The following is an 18,436-nucleotide window of genomic DNA, read 5'->3' as shown; positions in this document are numbered from 1 at the left end:
GCCTTGACCTCCTGGGCTCAAGTGATCCTCCTGCCTCAGCCACTTGAGTAGCTGGAACTACAGGCACATGCCACCACACCTGGCTAATTTTTAAAATTTTTTGTAGAGATGGGGTATCACTATGTTGCCCAGGCTGGCCTCAAATTTCTAAGCTTAAGCGATCCTCCTGCCTCAGCTTCTCAAAGAGCTAGAATTACAGGTGTGAGCCACCATGCCTGGCTTGTTTTTCTTTTTTTTTAAATTTCTTGAGTTGGAGCTGGGTATCAATTAGGATAGCATATAGCTCCGTGTTTAGAAAAAACAACTACATTGGCTGCATAAAATATCAAGAGGTGTAGAGTTAGAGAATCCAGAGTTAGTGCAGTAGCTCTCCAATCTGTGTGATGTAGATTCATTTTATCTTCTCACATCTCCACTATTAGTGCCTGGCTTTTGTTGCCCTAGTTCTGATTCAGTAGCAAGATGGCTGCTCCCCTTCCAGCCTCCATGGAAGGAGAATATGGGAGAAGTAGGGAGGTGTGGTAGTAGCTATCTTAGGAAAGCAAGAACTTTCCATAGAAAGCCTTGCCATGTGTTTCTTTGGCCATAAGTGTATCGCATGACCCCTTGAATTACAAGGAGCTTTGGACAAGTATTTTAGCTTTGCACATTGCTGCCCTTGACAATGTCATGGTTCCATCAGTAAAGAAGAACCACGATACCAGATATTGGGCTGACAGCTACCAATGCCTATAGATCATAGATTTTGAGGCTTTCTTCTTCTCTTTTGTAGGCAGTTAAAACTACAAATTTCCCACTAACTACATTTTTAGCTTCTACAAACTTTGAAATACAGTATTTTTATTAGTATTTAAATTTAAATACTCAAATTTTTCATTTATTCTTTTAATTTGTTCATGTCATCTGTATAATAAGAAAGTTATTAAATTTGCAAAGATGCTTTTTAGAATATTTTTATATTGCTGATACTTCAGTGCTTTGTTGTTGGAGAACACAGTCCTTGTGAAACAAATTATTCGGTGTTTGTTGCAATTTGTGTTGAGGCTTTGTCTGAGGTCAGTCTTTGTCATCGTGCCACAAATACAGGAATTTTTTTGTTTTGTTTTGTTTTTTCCCTAAGTTGGAGTCTTGCCCTGTCACCCAGGCTGGAGCGCAGTGGTGCGATCTCGGCTCACTGCAACCTCCACCTCCCAGGTTCAAGCAATTCTCCTGTCTCAGCCTCCCGAGTAGCTGGGATTACAGGTGCACGCCACCTTGCCTGGCTAATTTTTGTATTTTTAGTAGAGATGGGGTTTCACCATGTTGGCCAGGCTGGTCTCAAACTCCTGACCTCGTGATCTGCCCACCTTAGCCTTCTAGAGTGCTGGGATTACAGTTGTGAGCCAACGTGCCTGGCCAGGAAATTTTTTTAAAAATCTGTATTAATTATTGGATTCATATATTTTTTCTATATGAAGACTTTTGCCATATTGTCCTTTTTGTTCAATGTTAATTTATCTGTATCAACATTCTCTAGGCTAGTATTTACCTGGCAAATCTTTCTCTTTTCTACACTGACATTATTTCTGTGTTGTATCTTAGATTATCTCTTATAAATTGTATATGGTTTTGAAAAATCCAATCTAATAATCTCTTTTAATAGCTAATTTATTCTATTAGTATTAATTTTGACTACTGATAAATTATTTTTCTGCCAACTTCTTTTTAAATTTCTCTTTATCTTATTTTTTCAATACCTCTTTTTTCTCCTTCCCTACTCTCCAGTGATTGTATTAACTTTTCTTTAGTTTCTATTCTCTTCTCTACTAGTAATTAACTATTTTATCTTTATACTTTTAATGATTAATCTCAAATTTGAACATTCAACAGTTGACTAGAATTTGTAATTTCTACCATACAGTACAAGAAATGTAGAACCTTTATCTCTAATCGTGCCGTTCTGTCTTTTATATTATTATTATCAAGTATTTCAGTTGTTTTCTCCTAATATTTTTGCAGTTAACTCTTCATATTGTTTTATACAATTAATGCTTGTTTAGATTTACTCACATTTACCAATTTATTTGCTCATCATTCTTTCCCATATCTCAGTACTTCTTTCTGCATTTAATTTTCATTATTTCTAAAGATCTTTTGATCCTTTGTTCAGCAAGGATTATAGTGTACTTAGCATTAATATTGCACAACTTCATGTAAAACGCAATAACCTTCTAACTGTTTACCACCCTCCCATCTTTTATGCTGAGTATCATATGTATTGCATCTATTATACATACATTATAAACTCATAACAGTGCTATAAATTTTAAGCTAATAAGAGGAAAGCTAGTATTTTATATGTACCTAGATGTTTATCTTCCTTTGCTCTTGATTCTTTCCTGAAGATCTAGCTTTCCAGCCCGAATTATTTCTCTTTAGCCCAAAAAACTTTATTTAGCTATTCTCCTACTGTAGGTATTTTGGCAATGAATTCTGTTTTCTTTATTTAAAATGTTTTTACATTGAATATAGAATTCCGGGTTGACAAGTTGTGTTTTGTTTTGTTTTCTCACTTTACAATTGCTCTGCAGGCGTTAATAATGTCTAAGAAAATAACCGTTATTAGTCATTCCAAATGTTATTCCCCTGTATGTAGCTGTTTCTTTTCTGTCTGCTTTCAGCATTTTCTTTTAATCTTTGGTTTTTTTTTTTTTTTGAGACAGAGTCTCGCTCTGTCGCCCGGGCTGGAGTGCAGTGGCCGGATCTCGGCTCACTGCAAGCTCCGCCTCCCGGGTTAACGCCATTCTCCTGCCTCAGCCTCCCGAGTAGCTGGGACTACAGGCGCCCGCCACCTCGCCCGGCTAGTTTTTTTTTTTGTATTTTTTAGTAGAGACGGGGTTTCACCGTGTTAACCAGGATGGTCTCGATCTCCTGACCTCGTGATCCGCCCGTCTCGGCCTCCCAAAGTGCTGGGATTACAGGCTTGAGCCACCGCGCCCAGCCTAATCTTTGGTTTTCAACAGCTTGATTATTATGTACCTAAGTGTGGTTTCGATGTATTTATCCTGCTTGGATAAATAAATTAAGCATCTATAATCTGCATGTTTCACCAAATTTGGGAGATTTGGAGCCACTAAATATATCTTCAAATATTTGTTGTACCCCACTTTTTCTATCCTCTCCTTCTGCAATTCCAATTACTTGTATGTTAGACTTCTCGGTATTAACTCACGAGTCCCTAAACTCTGTCCATTTTGTAAAATTTTAAAAATCTTTCGGCTTTATGTTTTTTATTTGATACATCTTCAAGTTCACAGTTTTTTTCTGCCATCCTTGTTCTTCTATTAAGTACTTTCAGTGAAGTTTTAATTTTGGATGTTATATTTTTCAACTCAGGAATTTGTTTTCTTTTTCAAAATTTTCTCTTTGGTGGTATTTTCTTTTTTCATTTATTACAGCATATTTTTCTTCTTCATGTATAGTTATAATAACTGCTTTAACATCTTTGGCAATTCTGACATTTTGGTAATATTGGAATTGGTTTCAATCATCTTTTTTCTTGAGACTGAATCACATTTTCCTGTTTTTGTATACAATCCAAGTAATTTGGATTATATTGTAGACAGTGTGGATGTTTTCTTCTGGGTTCTGATACATTCCCCTAAAGAATGCTGAGGGTTTTTTGTTGGTGGTGGTGGTTTTTTTTTGTTTGTTTGTTTTTTGTTTTTTTTCCCCACACAATTAACCTGTTTGGATTAAAACAGAAAATTATGTCTTTTTTTATTTTTTTATTTTTTTCAGGCCAAATCTTTGTTTTGTTCTATTATCTCTAGCTGGGCTATTTGCAGTCTGCCCCATGTATGTATCTCTCAGGGATGAGCCAGAGGTTTGTTCAGAGGTGGGCTTCATTTTTGTTTTTTGTTTTTATGTTTATGAGACAGGGTCTCCCTCTCTTGCCCAGGGTGGAGTGCGGTAACACAATCGTAGCTCACAGCAGCCGCAAACTCCTAGGCTCAAGTGATCCTCTCATCTCAGCCTCCCAAGTAGCTGAGACTACAGGCTACACACCACCATGCCTGACTAATTTTTAAATTTTTTGTAGAGATGAGGTCTTACTATATTGTTAGGCGGGTCTTAACTGCTGGCCTCAAGTGGCCCTTCCTCCTTGGCCTCCCAAAGTGCTGGGATTACAGACATAAGCCATCATGCCTGGCTTGTTCAAAGCTTTTACTGTGATTTTAGAGTTTGTCTTTCTGATTTTTTTTCATCTGGGACCCCACCCAAATGCTGTCACTTGACTTCTCAAAGTCTTGATATTCTCACCTGTAAAATAAAACCTCCTATACAGTATGAGGATACTAAAATGAAAGTCTTCCCAGGATACCAGTACACCAGGCATCAAGTTCCAAACTAACTGTGAGTTAGAAACCATTTGCAGATTTTGCAAGGGGCATGTTTCACATTAGATGAATGTCTCTCAGCTTTTGAATCAGATCAAGGACAATAAATAAGGTCAGGGACTGAAGAGAAAAAACTGCTGAAGCCGACTCTAGAAAGAACTATTGCCATGGTTCTTATGGGAGAAGGGCAGCAGAAGCAATCCTCCTCAACTCAAAGCTAGGAAGGCAGGCTTCAATGGAGCTTGAATGTATTTGCTGTCCTTAGAAGACACAAAGGACTGGTGCTTGACTCATGCTTGAGGAAGCAAAAGGGGGCTGTGATGAGAAGATAGAATGACTTGATTGGGATCAGTCTGCACTTCCAGAGTTATTGGGGTAAAGGATGTGTAATTGTTTCCCGTAAACCATATGTGGCCCTGAGAGAGAGAGAGGTGAAACCAGTGTGGGGTCATTTTGGGTCCTGTCCAGTAGAGTGATCTGGAAGAACAAAGGACCCCTAACAGCAGGGAGAAGAAAGAGGTGAACTCCAGATTCATAGAACCTAAGGAAGGAGTAGCAAGTGACCACTCAGAGTAGAGAAGCATCTGCTTAGGTCAAGATACATCTACAAAAGAGAGGGTCCCGGCAATCAGAATCTCTAGAGAAGCTACATCAGTGCCCAAGGGAAGAAGAGAAGTTAGTTTTTCTGCCCTGTAGCACCATGGTGAAGCCACCCCACCAGGTAGGAACATCCTTGCCCCTCTATCCCTGCTGCCTTGTTCCTTGTGGAGATACAACCACTTGGGTGCTGGTAAGGGGGTGAGCAGAGAGAGCTCAAAGGTGAATCACTCTTTTTCATTACTCTCAACAAAGGGAAAAACCTTATGAATGAAGTTGGAAGCATTTTAACTCATATATATGTAATGTATATATTATATATACATATATACACGTGTGTGTGTGTGTGTGTGTGTGTGTATTTAGACGGAGTCTTGCTCTGCTGCCCAGGCTGGAGTGCAGTGGTGCAATCTTGGCTCACTGCAACCTCCATCTCCCGGGTTCAAGTTCCCAAGTGGCTGGGATTACAGGGGCGCGCTGCCACACTTGGCTAATTTTTTGTATTTTTAGTAGAGACACGGTTTCACCATGTCAGCCAGGTTGGTCTCAAACTCCTGACTTCAGGTGATCTGCCCACCTCAGCCTCCCAAAGTGTTGGGATTACAGGCATGAGCCACCTCACCTGGTAGTTATATTCTAAATGCTACTCTGAGGCTGTATTTGTAGCGATAGTAGGACTATGTTCCCAAGAATGAATAGAAAAGTCATGGGATTTTGTCATTTCCATTCAGAGCAGGGGAAGATTACATAGAGAATACATTTTTTTTTAGATCTCTCTTTTTTTCTTCTTTTAAGTTTTTGAAGAGATAGAGTCTCACTATATTGTCCAGGCTGGTTTCAAACTCCTGGGCTCACCTGATTCACCCACCTTACCCTCCCAAAGTGTTGGGATTACAGGTGGGAGCCCTAGTGAATACATTTTAAATAGATGGGGGTAGATAAAAATACACTGTGTTTTGATTATTACAAATGGTTCTTAGTCAACATGCTGGTTACATATTTAAATGCTTGTGCTAGTAGATTCTCAGCAAATGATGATTCATGCCTCTCTTTTCTGATCTGAAATCCACATCTTGAGAACTATACCTTTTGAGGTATGACAGAAGGCCAATATAAACACAGATATTTTCTTCTGTGTGGGAAGAAACTGCTAGGAAACTCTCGTCTTTTAGTCCATCAGCTAGTTTGGCAAATTAATTGTCATTTTGAAAGCCTGGTCACCTAGGATGGAATTACTGGAATTCCACAATGCATACAATCATCTTAAAAATCAGGACAGACCTCTGACCAGGAACCCAGCTTATATGTCCAGAACCAGAGAATGTGTTGGAATCTTTACACAGAGGACCTTTACTCTCTATAATAATGTACATTTTTTCCATTTTTTATTTAATGTGTGTGTGTATATATATATATTTAACTTTTAGGTTTAGGGGTACATATGCAGGTTTGTTACATAGGTAAACTCATGTCACAGGGGTTTGTTGTACAGATTATTTCATCACCCAGATACTAACGCTAGTTCCCATTAGTTATTTTCCCTGATCCTCTCCCTCCTCCCGCTCACCGCCCTAAGTAGGCCCCAGTGTGTGTTGCTCCCCTCTTTGTGTGCATGAGTTCTCATCATTTCGCTCCCACTTACCAAGTGACAACATGCAGTATTTGGTTTTCTGTTCCTACGTTAGTTTGCTAAGGATAATATTTTCCATTTTTAGATGATGAAATCCCTCCAGGTGGATTTTGGGTTCCTCAAACAATTGCTTCAGTTGAAGTTTGAGGACCGACTGAAAGAGGAATCTTTGAGTCTCTTCAACATTCTACATGACAGGATCCTGGAAATTGAAAAGCATTATCAACAGGTAAATGTTCTCTTACTTCTTTTGTTTTATGTGTGGGTCGATACTGCGCTAGATGTGTATGCAGTGCAGTTTAGAATTTAGTAACTTGTGAGGGCAGTGTAATTTGCATTAGTTGTATCTTACGTGGTAATTAATACATAGAGCTTCACTATGTGTCAGGGACTTGTGTAAGTACTTAGCATATGAACTGATTTAATTCTCACATTCACCTTACGAAGTAGGCACAATTATTTTCCCTCTTTTACAGATGAGAAAACTGAGGCACAGAAAGGCTAATAACTTGTTCAAGGTCACCAGTTAAAAAACAAGAGAGGCCAGGCACACATGCCTCTAATCCTGCCACTTTGGGAAGCCAGGATGGGAGCCTGGTTTGAAGCTGGGGGTTCAAGACCAGCTTGGGCAACATAGTGAGACCCTGTCTTTTCAAAGAATAAAAGCATGAGCCAGATGTGGTGTTGCAGACCTGTAGTCCCCAGCCACTTAGGAGTCTGAGACAGGGGAATCACTCGAGCCCAGGAGTTCAAGGCTTCAGTGAGCTATGATCACACCGCTGCACTCTAGCCTGGGTGATAAGTCAAGACCCCCATCTCAGAAAAACAAAAAACAAAACAAACGGACATTACTATTATTTCTGTGCCATAAAAACAAACAAACAAAAACCATCTTTTGCTGACCACACCATGTTAAGTACCATGCTAAGCCTTTAAAATATATTTACCCTTTAAATCTCTCAAAATGTGAAAATGGAAATCCTATTGTCTGTGATTTACAGATCAAGAAACAGCTTGCCAAGGTTAAGTAACTTGCTTAAGGTCAGACAGATAGTAAAGGGCACAATGATATTTAAATTCAATACCATCTGACTCTAAAGCCTATTTGAGGCTGGGAGGTGATGGCTCAGGCCTGTAATCCCAGCACTTTGAAAGGTTGAAGCGGGAGGATAGTCTGAGCCCAGGAGTTCGAGATCAGCCTGGGCAACAAAGCAATACCCCATCTCTGCAAAATAAATGTAAAAATAAATTTTTTTTAGAAAAGGATAAAGCCTATTTGTTGTTTATACTCCATGCTGAGATCAGAATTGATATCAGAATCATGGGTATTTTTTTTTAAATGCACTCTCTTCTATTGTTAATCTAAACAGATCTAATCAAATTATTTGATTAATCAGAAAATAACTCTAGTTTGCAGATTAGCACTATAAATTTCTTTTCATGAGCATATTCCATTCAAAAAGTACAAGGACTAGAAGAAGATAGGCATCACAAATAGACTTTACAACTTTTAAAAACAGTTTTAGGAAGGCACTAAAAGACTTTACTCAAGTGAAAAATGAAATGAAGTGTTCAAATTATCTGTGTATATTTTATCCATATAATCTCTCTATGGCTTTTGGTTAAGTAAAAATAAAATGTGTCATAATAGCTACAGGGTGGGAGAAATTATTATGAATTGAAGTTTTCAAGAGATTGTGATGATTCAGATGATGTTTTTTTTTACTGAGTCCCTCCCTAGCAGGTGTGGGTCATATTTGGAAATACATTATGGTGCTTATTGCGTTTATTTTTATTTGCAGAATGAGGATAAAATGAGAAAATCCTTCAATCAGCAGTTAGCCGATGCCATAGCTGTTATCAAAGGAATGTACCAGGTGAGTTTTTGTTTTTGGTGCTATGGTTGTGGGCAAGGCTAGCTTCAGCTGCTGTGTGCAAGGAATGGGGATCACCTTGGCTTCCCAGTCTGTGTTTCCAGCTCTGAAGGCCTGTTCCCTCAATTTTCAGGTCACCTTAGAGGGATCAGGCCTAAGACTGTTTATGCTCACATTATAAAGCTTTCTAGAAACTGGAAAATTCTAATCTGATATTCAGGACACCTGGGCATGTATTAAAGTAATCCAAAGTTTATTTGGTGTGGTCATAGCTGAGTAGACGAAGGTCAGATGGTCCTAAGAAAGAGTTCAGAGAATCTGTAGTAAATTCCAGTTGGTGGATTAACTTTTGTAATGACAGGGACATTTTTATCTGCCAGACACATGCTTCATTTTCCTTCACAATGGGAAAATTCCTACCTTTAGTGGTTTTTTAAGACTCAGCAAAGACCTTGTTCTTCGTTTAGCATTTATAACTTATCCTCACCTTGCATTTCAATATACTTCCATAAGTAAATTTTTTGCATATTTCTTTTTGGGCACTGTTTGCAAGCTTCTTATCATAGCACTCAACACATTCTGTATTTAATTATGTAATTGCTTGTGAAGTGTCTTTGTTCCGTGCCAGACTGTCAACCTTAAGGATCTCCTGTGTGTTACTCTCTGCTGTGCCTCTGCCTTTAGCGCTGTGACTGGTACATAATTAACAACCAGCTACTGATTGCTAAATGCCTGAATGGTCACCTGTACCTGTGGCAGACAGTGCTGCCGCCTGCTCAAATGTCATTCTCTCCACTGCACATTCTCCCCACTGCTTTTTACTGACAGGGGCACTTCCAACTATAGAAACCAAAATGCTAGATTCTTCCTCTTCCAGCTCCCTTTTTAGCTATAGCACAGACATAGGCAAAGTCAGGTCCCTAACCAATGAGACCTGAAGGTGAGTTGGCTGTGAGATTTTGGGGGAGGTGGTTCTTTCTAAGTAAAAGGGACTCCTGAAGATATCACCTCACACTGGTCAGAATGGTTATTAAAAAGTCAAAAAAATAACAGATGCTGGTGAGGTTGCAGAGACAATGGAACACTTGCTTATACACTGCTGATGGGAATGTAAATTAGTTCAGCCACCGTGGAAAGCAGCTTGGAGACTTCTGAAAGAAATTGAAACAGAACTACCATTTGACCAAGCAATCCCTTTGCTGGGTATATATCCAAAGAAAGATACATCATTCTACCATAAAGACACATGCATGTGTGTGTTCATTGCAGCACTGTTCACAATAGCAAAGACATGAAATCAACCTAGATGCCCATCAACGGTGGACTGGATAAAAAAAAATGTGGTACATATACACCATGGAATATTACATAGCCATAAAAAAGAATAAAATCACATCCTTTGCAGTAACATGGAGGGAGCTGGAGGCCACTATCCTAAGCAAATTAATACAGGAACAGAAAACCAAATATTGTGTGTTCTTACTTGTAAGTGAGAGCTAAACATTGAGAACATATGGACACGAAGGGAACAGTAGACACGGGGGCCTACTAGAGAGTGGAGGGTGGAGGTTGGGAGGAGGGTGAGGATCAAAAACTACCTATTGAGTACTATGTTTATTACCTGGGTGATGGAATAATCTTACACCAAACCCCTGTGACATGCAATTTACCCATGTAATAAACCTGTACACGTACCCTCTGAATCTAAAACAAAAATTGAAAAGGAAAAAAAGGGTCTCATGGAAGACCCTTTCTATTTCTTTGCTTGATGTTTTATGTCTCCCTCTGATGCTTGGAATTGCCGTGGCCACTGTGAAACCAAACATTGAGATACTCTGGATGTGCTGAGGTAGCAAGGTAGAAAGATGAGAAGCAGAGGGGTCCTTGGTAATGTCATTGAGCCATGAAAGTAACCCTGGACTTGCCCTGTCTCTGACCTCTTAAATTCATGAGATAACAACCCCTCAGTGTCGAAGCCACTGTTAGTTGGCTTTTCAGTTACTTGCAGCTGAAAACATCTCAGGACATATTGCTCTGCTAATGATCTCTGTGACTCTGTGCCAAACTGTGTTTCCAAAGGCACCTGTGACACTCTCTCCCACTTACCTGCTTTTGTGCAACGTTACGTCGCTTCTCTGCCATCAAGAGGTGGAATCTGATTCCCCTCCCTTGAATCAGGGCTGCCTTAGTGACTTGCCGATAAGCACAGAATGTGGAGGAAGTGAAGCTGAGTGACTTTTAAATTAAGGTCGAAAGAAGTCTTGCAAGTTCATCCTTATTCTCTCTGAATGTTTGCCCTCTAGATTGTCCTTCCCTGAATTCAGCTACCATGCTGACAAAAGCTCATGCCATATGGAAGATCTACATGTGGGTACTACTGGGTCTCCAGGCTCATCTCAGCCCCTCCTTTGAGTCACCCCAGCCTAGGAGTCAAAAATATGAGTGGAGAAGCCTCCAGATGACTCGAGCTACCAGCCACGTAGAGTCTTTTTATGGAGGAGAGATAAGCCATCCCTGCTGTGCTTCTACTAATTCCCGACTCATTGAATTTGTTTTTTTTCTTTGTTTTGCTTTTTATTTTGGGGTCTTTTTTTTTTTTTTTTTTTAGAGAGACAGGGGTCTCACTGTCTCCCAGGCTGGAATGTAGGGTGTGCTCATAGCTCACTGTAGCCTTAAACTTCTGGACTCAAGTGATCCTCTCGCCACAGCCTCCTGAGTAACTGGGACTACAGGCATGTGCCAGCACACCCAGTTAATTAAAAAAAAAAAAATATATATATATATATATATACACACACACACACACACATATATATATAGTAGACATGGGATCTTGCTATGTTATCCGGGCTGGTCTTGAACTCCTATCCTAAAGTAATCCTCCTGCCTTAGCATTCCAGAGTGCTAAGATTACAACCATGAGCCACTGTGCTGGCCTAATTAATATTTAATGGAAGAAGACAGAAGGAAGAAAGAGAAAGAGGGAAGGAGGGAAAATGAGTATTATCTGTAGCAGTTTTATATATATTGATTTTGTAACCAAACATCTTGCTAAATTCTTGTGTTTGTTTTAATAATTTTTCTATAGACTCTTTGGGGCTTTCTATGTAAACAGTTATGCAATTGAGAATACATATTTTTGTCACTTCATTTTTCATCCATAAACTATGTAATCATTTCAGCAGTGCCCTGTCTGGAGCAGCTGCTGCAAAGATGCTGGATGCAGCAGGGGAGACATGACCAGGGTTGTACACTCTACTAAGCCGGCAGGAGCCAAGAACAAGCAGGAATGGTGCCCACCTCCTGAGTTGGTGATGGGGGAGCTCCATGCTCCTAGAGGCAGCTGCAGCTGCCCAGCCATGGCTGCACACCCAGGGATCCCTGTGCTCTTGGGGGCCCAGGAAGCCCCCCTGCCTCCACAGGCTCAGAAGTGCCTGCTCCTGCTGCCTGGCCTTTCCTTATTCCTGGCACCCACTCTTATTTTGGAGCAAAGTTGTGGCCAAGCCTGGGCACTGTCATGACCTGGCCAGGTGTGTGTGTGCTTGGGATGGTGCTGACACACCAGGCCCCTGCTGCTTTGGTGCCCTCCAGACTTTGAGTGCCAGCGAGCACAGGAGGGAGGCCATGGGGGCACTGAGGGTGGCACAGCACAGGCCTGCAGGTATCCCTTGGCATGAACAGCCTGGGCACCATGAACAGCAGCAGGAAGTGACAGGCTCCTGAGTGGAAAGGGATGTGTCACTGCTGAAGCCCCACCTTCAAGCCAGGGATGGCCTGAAGCCTGGGGGCCAGGCTGCCAGTTCCACAGACTGGAGTGAGAACTTATGGTGCTTTTTTCAGGCCCACCTGTGGCTGCACATTGACCAGTCGGCATGCACTTCCTCCCCTCTGAAGCCCATAAAAACCCTAGACTCAGCCAGACTCTGGCAGAGGTCGGGATGACCTGCCTGCAGAGAGGTCTTCTCTCAGCTGAGAGCTGAACAGATATCAGGATGACCTGCCTGCAGAAAGGAGCTACCCACTGTGGGTCTCCTCTTATCTGGGAGCTGAGCAGATGCCGGGATGACCTGCTTGCAGAAAGGAGCTACCAACTTCAGATCTCCTGAGAGCTGTACTGTTGCTGAATAAAGCACCTCTTTGCATTACTCACCCTCCAATAGTCTGCATATCTCATTCTTCCTGCATGTGGGACAAGAACTCAGGACCCACCAAATGGTGGGACTGAAAAAGCTATAAGGCAAACAGGGCTGAAACACAACCCTCACTCACCACACTGCAGGCAACAAGAAGGAGAGAAGAGCTGCAGCCCTTGGGGAAGCCCAGACCTAGAAGCTCCCTGAGCCAGTGTTGTGACACCCTCTTTGGGGCTCTGCAGTTCCTGGTGTCTCCAAACTTCCAGGTACCACTGTGTTCCCCAGTGCCAGCAGTGGAAGCCACTTGTGGTATACCTGGTCCAGCTGCAGCCTTGCAGGGAGCTGGCGCCCTTGCTGGCACCTGGAACTGCCCATCCCCCTGCAGCTGGCATGCCTAGCTGTGTGTAGTGGCTGGACCCTGCACTCACTCATGCACCCCTTGTCACTGTGCACCTGGCTTGCCCTTGGCAGGCATGGGATCCAGGCTGGTAGCATGAGCTGAGCACAGCCTGCCAGGTCAAGCGGGTGGAATGAGCCTAGTAGGCCTGAGCAAAACTCAGGCAAAAGTGCCACTGACCACAGAGGTTTCTGGCTGGCAAAGCAACACCCCAAGGATCCTGTGGCAGCATGGTGGCACATGCTTGTAGTCCTAGCTACTGAGGAAGCTGAGGTGGGAGGACTGCTTGAACCCAGGAGTCTAATGTGAGTGAGCCATGATTGTGCCAGTACACTGCAGCCTGAGTGACATAGCATGACCTTGTCTCTAAAAGAAAAAAAAAAAGATGCATTTAATCTATCTTATCCAGTATTATTCTTGTTTATAATGGGAGAATAAGTCAGAATTTTGTGGTTTTTAAAAATATGTTTTTGGCCAGGCGTGGTGGCTCATGCCTATAATCCTAGCGCTGTGGGGGGCCAAGGCAGGCAGATCGCTTGAGCTCAGGAGTTTGAGACTAGCCTGGGCAACATAGTGAGACCCTGCCTCTACAAAGCATACAAAAAGATTAGCTGGGCATGGGGGCATGCGCCTGTGGTCCCAGCTACTCGGAAGGCTGAGGTGGGAGGATCACTTGAGCTCAGGAAGTTAAGGCTGCAGTGAGCCGTGACCATGCCACTGCACTTCAGCCTGGGTGATAGAGCGAGACCCTGTGTCAAAACAAACAAACAAACAAACAAAAACCACATGCTTTTATAGTTCTTTGTGTCGTCCACAATTTCTGGGACATTGATCTTTTTCTAATATATATCACATGGTCAAAACTATAGCTAAATAATGAATATTACTCTTTGTCCATACACTTTATACTTCTAGGAGTAGAAAGCCATGGAAGGATTAAATTCTTCATGTTCATCAGTTTTTCGTAAATATGTGTTAAATATGCTTAATTGTGGTTAGTTGACTTATGAAAAAATTGTTTATATTAAAGTCATTATTGGAATCTTTGCTTTGGCTTGTTGGCATCACTTTGATCCATGACCTCAGACAGCCTTCCAAATCCTGGCCACCCAGTTTGTTAAGGCTTAGTCATAAGGAAGAACAGAGGAAAGTTGAAAATAAAACGAAGTGTTGTATACACTTTCTGTAGATTGACAAGTATAAATGACTCTCTGCTGCCCTCTGGAGACCAGTTAAGGACACAAGTACCTGTACTTTTTTTTTCAGCTATGAACAAGTTTCTAAATTTATTTAACTTTTCTTTTGGTCAATCGAATACAGCAAAGATATAGAGTTGTATGTGATTATCTTGATAGCATCTGTCTTGCTAGAGTCTCTCTCTCTGTTGGCTAATGTGAGAGGCTACGTGAGAGGAAACCCATGTGGCAAAGCTGAGTGTAGCCTCTGGCTGACAAGAAGAAACTGAAGCCTCCAGTCCTATAGCTGAAAAAAAAGTGGATTTTTCTCCAACCTGAGTGAGCTTGGAAGCAGATCCCTTCACAGTTGCTCTTCAGATGAGACCACAGCCCTGAACACCACCTTAATTGCAGCCTTGGGAGACCCTAAACAGAGGACTTACCTGAATTCCTGACCAATAGAAACTATGAGATAATGTGTATGTGTGTGTGTGTGTGTGTGTGTGTGTGTGTGTGTGTATTTTAATTTAATTTTTTTTTCTTTTTCGTTAGTGACAGGGTCCTACTATATTGTCCAGGCTGATCTCAAACTCCTGGCCTCAAGTGATCCTACTACTTCAGCCTCTCCAAGTGCTGGGATTATAGGTGTGAGGCACTGTGCCTGGCCAAACGTGTGTGTTTTAAGCCACTACATTTGGGGTAAAACTTTTATGCAGCACTAGATAACAAATTCATCCTTCATATTTAGTGAGTCATCAAATCCTACCAGTTTTTTGTTGTTGTTTGGTTTGGGTGTTTGTTGTTGTTGTGTTTGAAACAGGATCTTGCTCTGTCGCCCAGACTGGAGTGCAGTGGCACCATCTCTGCTCACTACAACCTCTGCCTCCTAGGCTCCAGCAACCGTCCCACCTCAGCCTCCCAAATCGCTGAGATTATAGGCATGAGCCACCATGGCTGGCTGTCCTGCCAGTTTTTTATCTCCTAAATTCGTGTCTTGTTATTTTGCCTCTGAGCCAGTTTGGGTAGTCAGCATTGCTCACCTGGCCTGTGGCTGGTACCTTCTTATCCCTTTTGGTCTTCATTAAGTCCATCGTTTGCCCAGGCAACTGGGTGGTCATTCAAAACACAAGTCTGACCACATCCTGCCCTGTTTAAATCCTTCAGTGTTTCCTCCATGCCTTTAGGGAGAAGTTTAAGTGCCTTAGCATGGCTTAGAAGGTCCTTTCATATCTTCACTTTTATCTGTTTCCACTTCTTAGCCAAAACTTTACCCTCCTGCAATACTGGGCCGTCACCTGCTTCTCTCAGCTCACCTCAAGTTATTAACCTCCTCCCTGGAATTTTTGCATAATGTCCCCCTTTGCTCTTTCTCTGCTGACTAATAGCTACAGTGAATTGTGTCACATTTACCCAGTACATGTTGATCTGTCCACTAGACTGTTCCTGCAGAGCAGGGACCGAGTCTTGCTCATCTTTGTATTCTCATAGCAGACTGCGTGACATAATAGGTTTTTGACAAATTTTGTTGAATAAAGGGTTGAATATGATCAAGAAGAGTGTCAAGATAACTTGACCTACACCATGGTGCTGGAAATAGATCATGAATTCCTAGTGGAAATTTCCTAGAATAAAGGCAATCCATAATGTCAAGGTCTTTAACTGTTCTTTCACTCATGTTTGGATTCATTTCATCCATCCATTGTCTGATTTTCCAGCAGAGGCCCAGAGCCAGTCCTTGTACCCATTGTGTGTAATCTAGTGGTCAAGAGAGATAACAAACTTAGCAATTACAGTCCACATTGGAGGTTTGTACCCAGTGGGTGCAAACTCTCTGGCAGTTTGGGTGAATAGTTAAGGAAGACTTTTAGGAAAAGGTGATTCCTATGCTGAGCCTTGAAGGACAATGAATATTTGGGGGAGATGGGGAGAAAACAGGGAAAGAGAAGAGAGGGTGAAGGAGAGGTGATAAAAGAGATTTTGAGGAATTGGTTCATGCAATTATGGGGGCTGGCAAGTTTGAAATTTGCAAGGCAGGCCAGCAGGCTGGAGACCCAGGAAAGGCTTGATGTTACAGCTTGAGTCCAAATACAGTCCTCTAGGAGAATTTCCTCTTCCTCAGAGAATCTGTCTTTTTCTGAGAAGGCCTTCAACCTATTGGGTGAGCTCCATCTACATGATGGAAGTCTGAAGATTAATCTGCTTTACTCAGAGCCACCGATTTTAATATTTATCTCATCTAAAAATGCCAGCAACATCTAACATTTGAAAAAGAGTACCATGGCCTAGCCAAGTTGATGCATACAATTAATCATCACAGATACATATATGTGACTATATAGATATGTGTGAATGTGTATGTGTAAGTGTGTAGATACATTTATGTATATCCTAGTTCTGTCTATGGAGAGCGCCTAGAGGAAGTGACACTCCTATAGCAATGAGTACACCTAGAATTCAGCTTTTAGATTTAAATGATATTCTACACTCAAAGAAACCAGGGCTTTTTGGAGGAGTAGCTAACTCCAGGGCAGTGACAGGGAAAATGGAAGAAAGGCCTGCAATATTTTGTCATAACCAAAGCAAGGAAATGCTCAAAAAATTATGAAGGTGTGTCAGAACACGGGAGTCAGCTGGTAGGGGCTTCCTTCATTCCACTTGGCCAATCTGGGAAAATTCATGCATCAAAATAAGCAACGATAATCATGAATTGTAACCATTTGAGTAAAATAGGAATCCATGAGCTCACCGTCATAAGTAAATAAGTGAATAATGCATTTATTTATTTTGGGAAAAGGTTTATCTTACAGAAGTACTAACATATCTCCCTACAAATGCATATTAATACTTTAACTGGGAATAAATACGTATTAAGGACTATAACATGTATTAATTAGTATAATACTTATTAATTAACTTTACAATGAAGAAAGTTGATACTAACACCTTCTTAACTAAATGATAAAAGTTAATATCTCTATTATAATAACCTTCATTATCTAAAAAGGTTAATATATCACCTTTGAAGTAAGCAATTGACTTGCTTCCCACCCAATATTGTCATAGTCAATCTAAATGTTCACAGAGTAATTATTCCCTAGTTTAAATGTTGCAAACTAACAGCTGGACCTTAATGAGAATGATGGCACCAAAATATAGAAATTTTATTTTAGAAAGTTAATGAGACAACTGAAATTCCAAAAACATTTTCCTTGAACAGCAGGCAGTAACTATTTTGACGTTGTTACGGAACCCAAGCTGGAATTTCAAACTCCTGTGTTTGATAAGTGAATGGTGCAGCCTGATTGAACTTTGTCATACTCAGGCCCTCAGGCCTGGATGCCTGTTGCTCCTGTGAACTTAATAGTTGTCAGAAAGAACCTCTCGATGAAGGACAAGCGGTCACATGATTAGGTCGGGATTTAAACTAAAGGGTAATACATTTTTCAGTAAGCCACCCTAAGATGGGATGTTAAAATGGGACTCTTGGGTTTCAGTTTCATCCAAAGCTCCAAAAGTAAAGAACTAAATACTGTTCAAAAGTGAGGTATGTCTGGGCGTGGTGGTTCATGCCTGTAATTCCAGTGCTTTGGGAAGCTGAGACAGGAGGATGGCTTCAGCCCAGGAGTTAGAAGCTGCAGTGAGCTACGATCATGCCACTGTACTCCAGCCTGGGTGACAGAGCGAGATGCTATCTAAAAAAAAGAAAAAGAAAAAATAGATGCCAGCAGGATATTCTTTGCAGGACATTCCAGGACTTGGTGGAACAGCTTAATTGGCCAGTACTAGCCCATCATCCATCTCCAGGAAATATAAGAGCTATCTTGAATTTGGAAATGAACAAGACTGGTCAAGAGGACCATTTTGGGGAAAGCAGGCAGCATGGAGTGCTGACCCATAAATAGGAGAGAGAAAGAGAGTATTTCTCCTTCCAGCCAAGCAAGAGTGGAGTCTTGGACCACTTGGAGAGCTTGATGAGCATCCCTGGGTCTGAGGAATATGAGGACTGGTGTGGGACTTGCCACAGAAGGGCAGGAGGGCTGATAGAGCAGAAGCCTGCTGACAAGGACCATCTGGAGAGGTGACAGGATGCCAGCAGAAGGGCAGGTCCTAGGATAGAAGCCAGGCAGGCACTGCTCCTGTGAAGGGCATTGCAGGAGGCCAGGCCAGCATGGACCCCCCTAGGAACCAAAGGCAGCAGGTTACTGTCAACTGACACTTGTTTCTGTTCCCTTAACATTTCTCCCTCTCCTC

General features: G+C 41.6%; 1 protein-coding gene across 1 annotated transcript in view; it reads left to right on the top strand.

The window, feature by feature from the left end:
* C9H10orf67 (chromosome 9 C10orf67 homolog) overlaps positions 1–18,436 on the top strand; it is a 121,948-nt gene that overhangs the window by 2,603 nt on the left and 100,909 nt on the right. The window contains exons 2-3 of the mRNA XM_015455650.4: positions 6,692–6,835; positions 8,409–8,483. Coding sequence (XP_015311136.3) covers positions 6,692–6,835; positions 8,409–8,483 — 219 coding nt within the window. The remainder of the gene's footprint in view (positions 1–6,691; positions 6,836–8,408; positions 8,484–18,436) is intronic.

The sequence above is a fragment of the Macaca fascicularis genome, chromosome 9 (assembly GCF_037993035.2).
Source record: "Macaca fascicularis isolate 582-1 chromosome 9, T2T-MFA8v1.1".
Taxonomy (NCBI): domain Eukaryota; kingdom Metazoa; phylum Chordata; class Mammalia; order Primates; family Cercopithecidae; genus Macaca; species Macaca fascicularis.
This window is presented reverse-complemented; position numbering and strand designations above follow the sequence as displayed.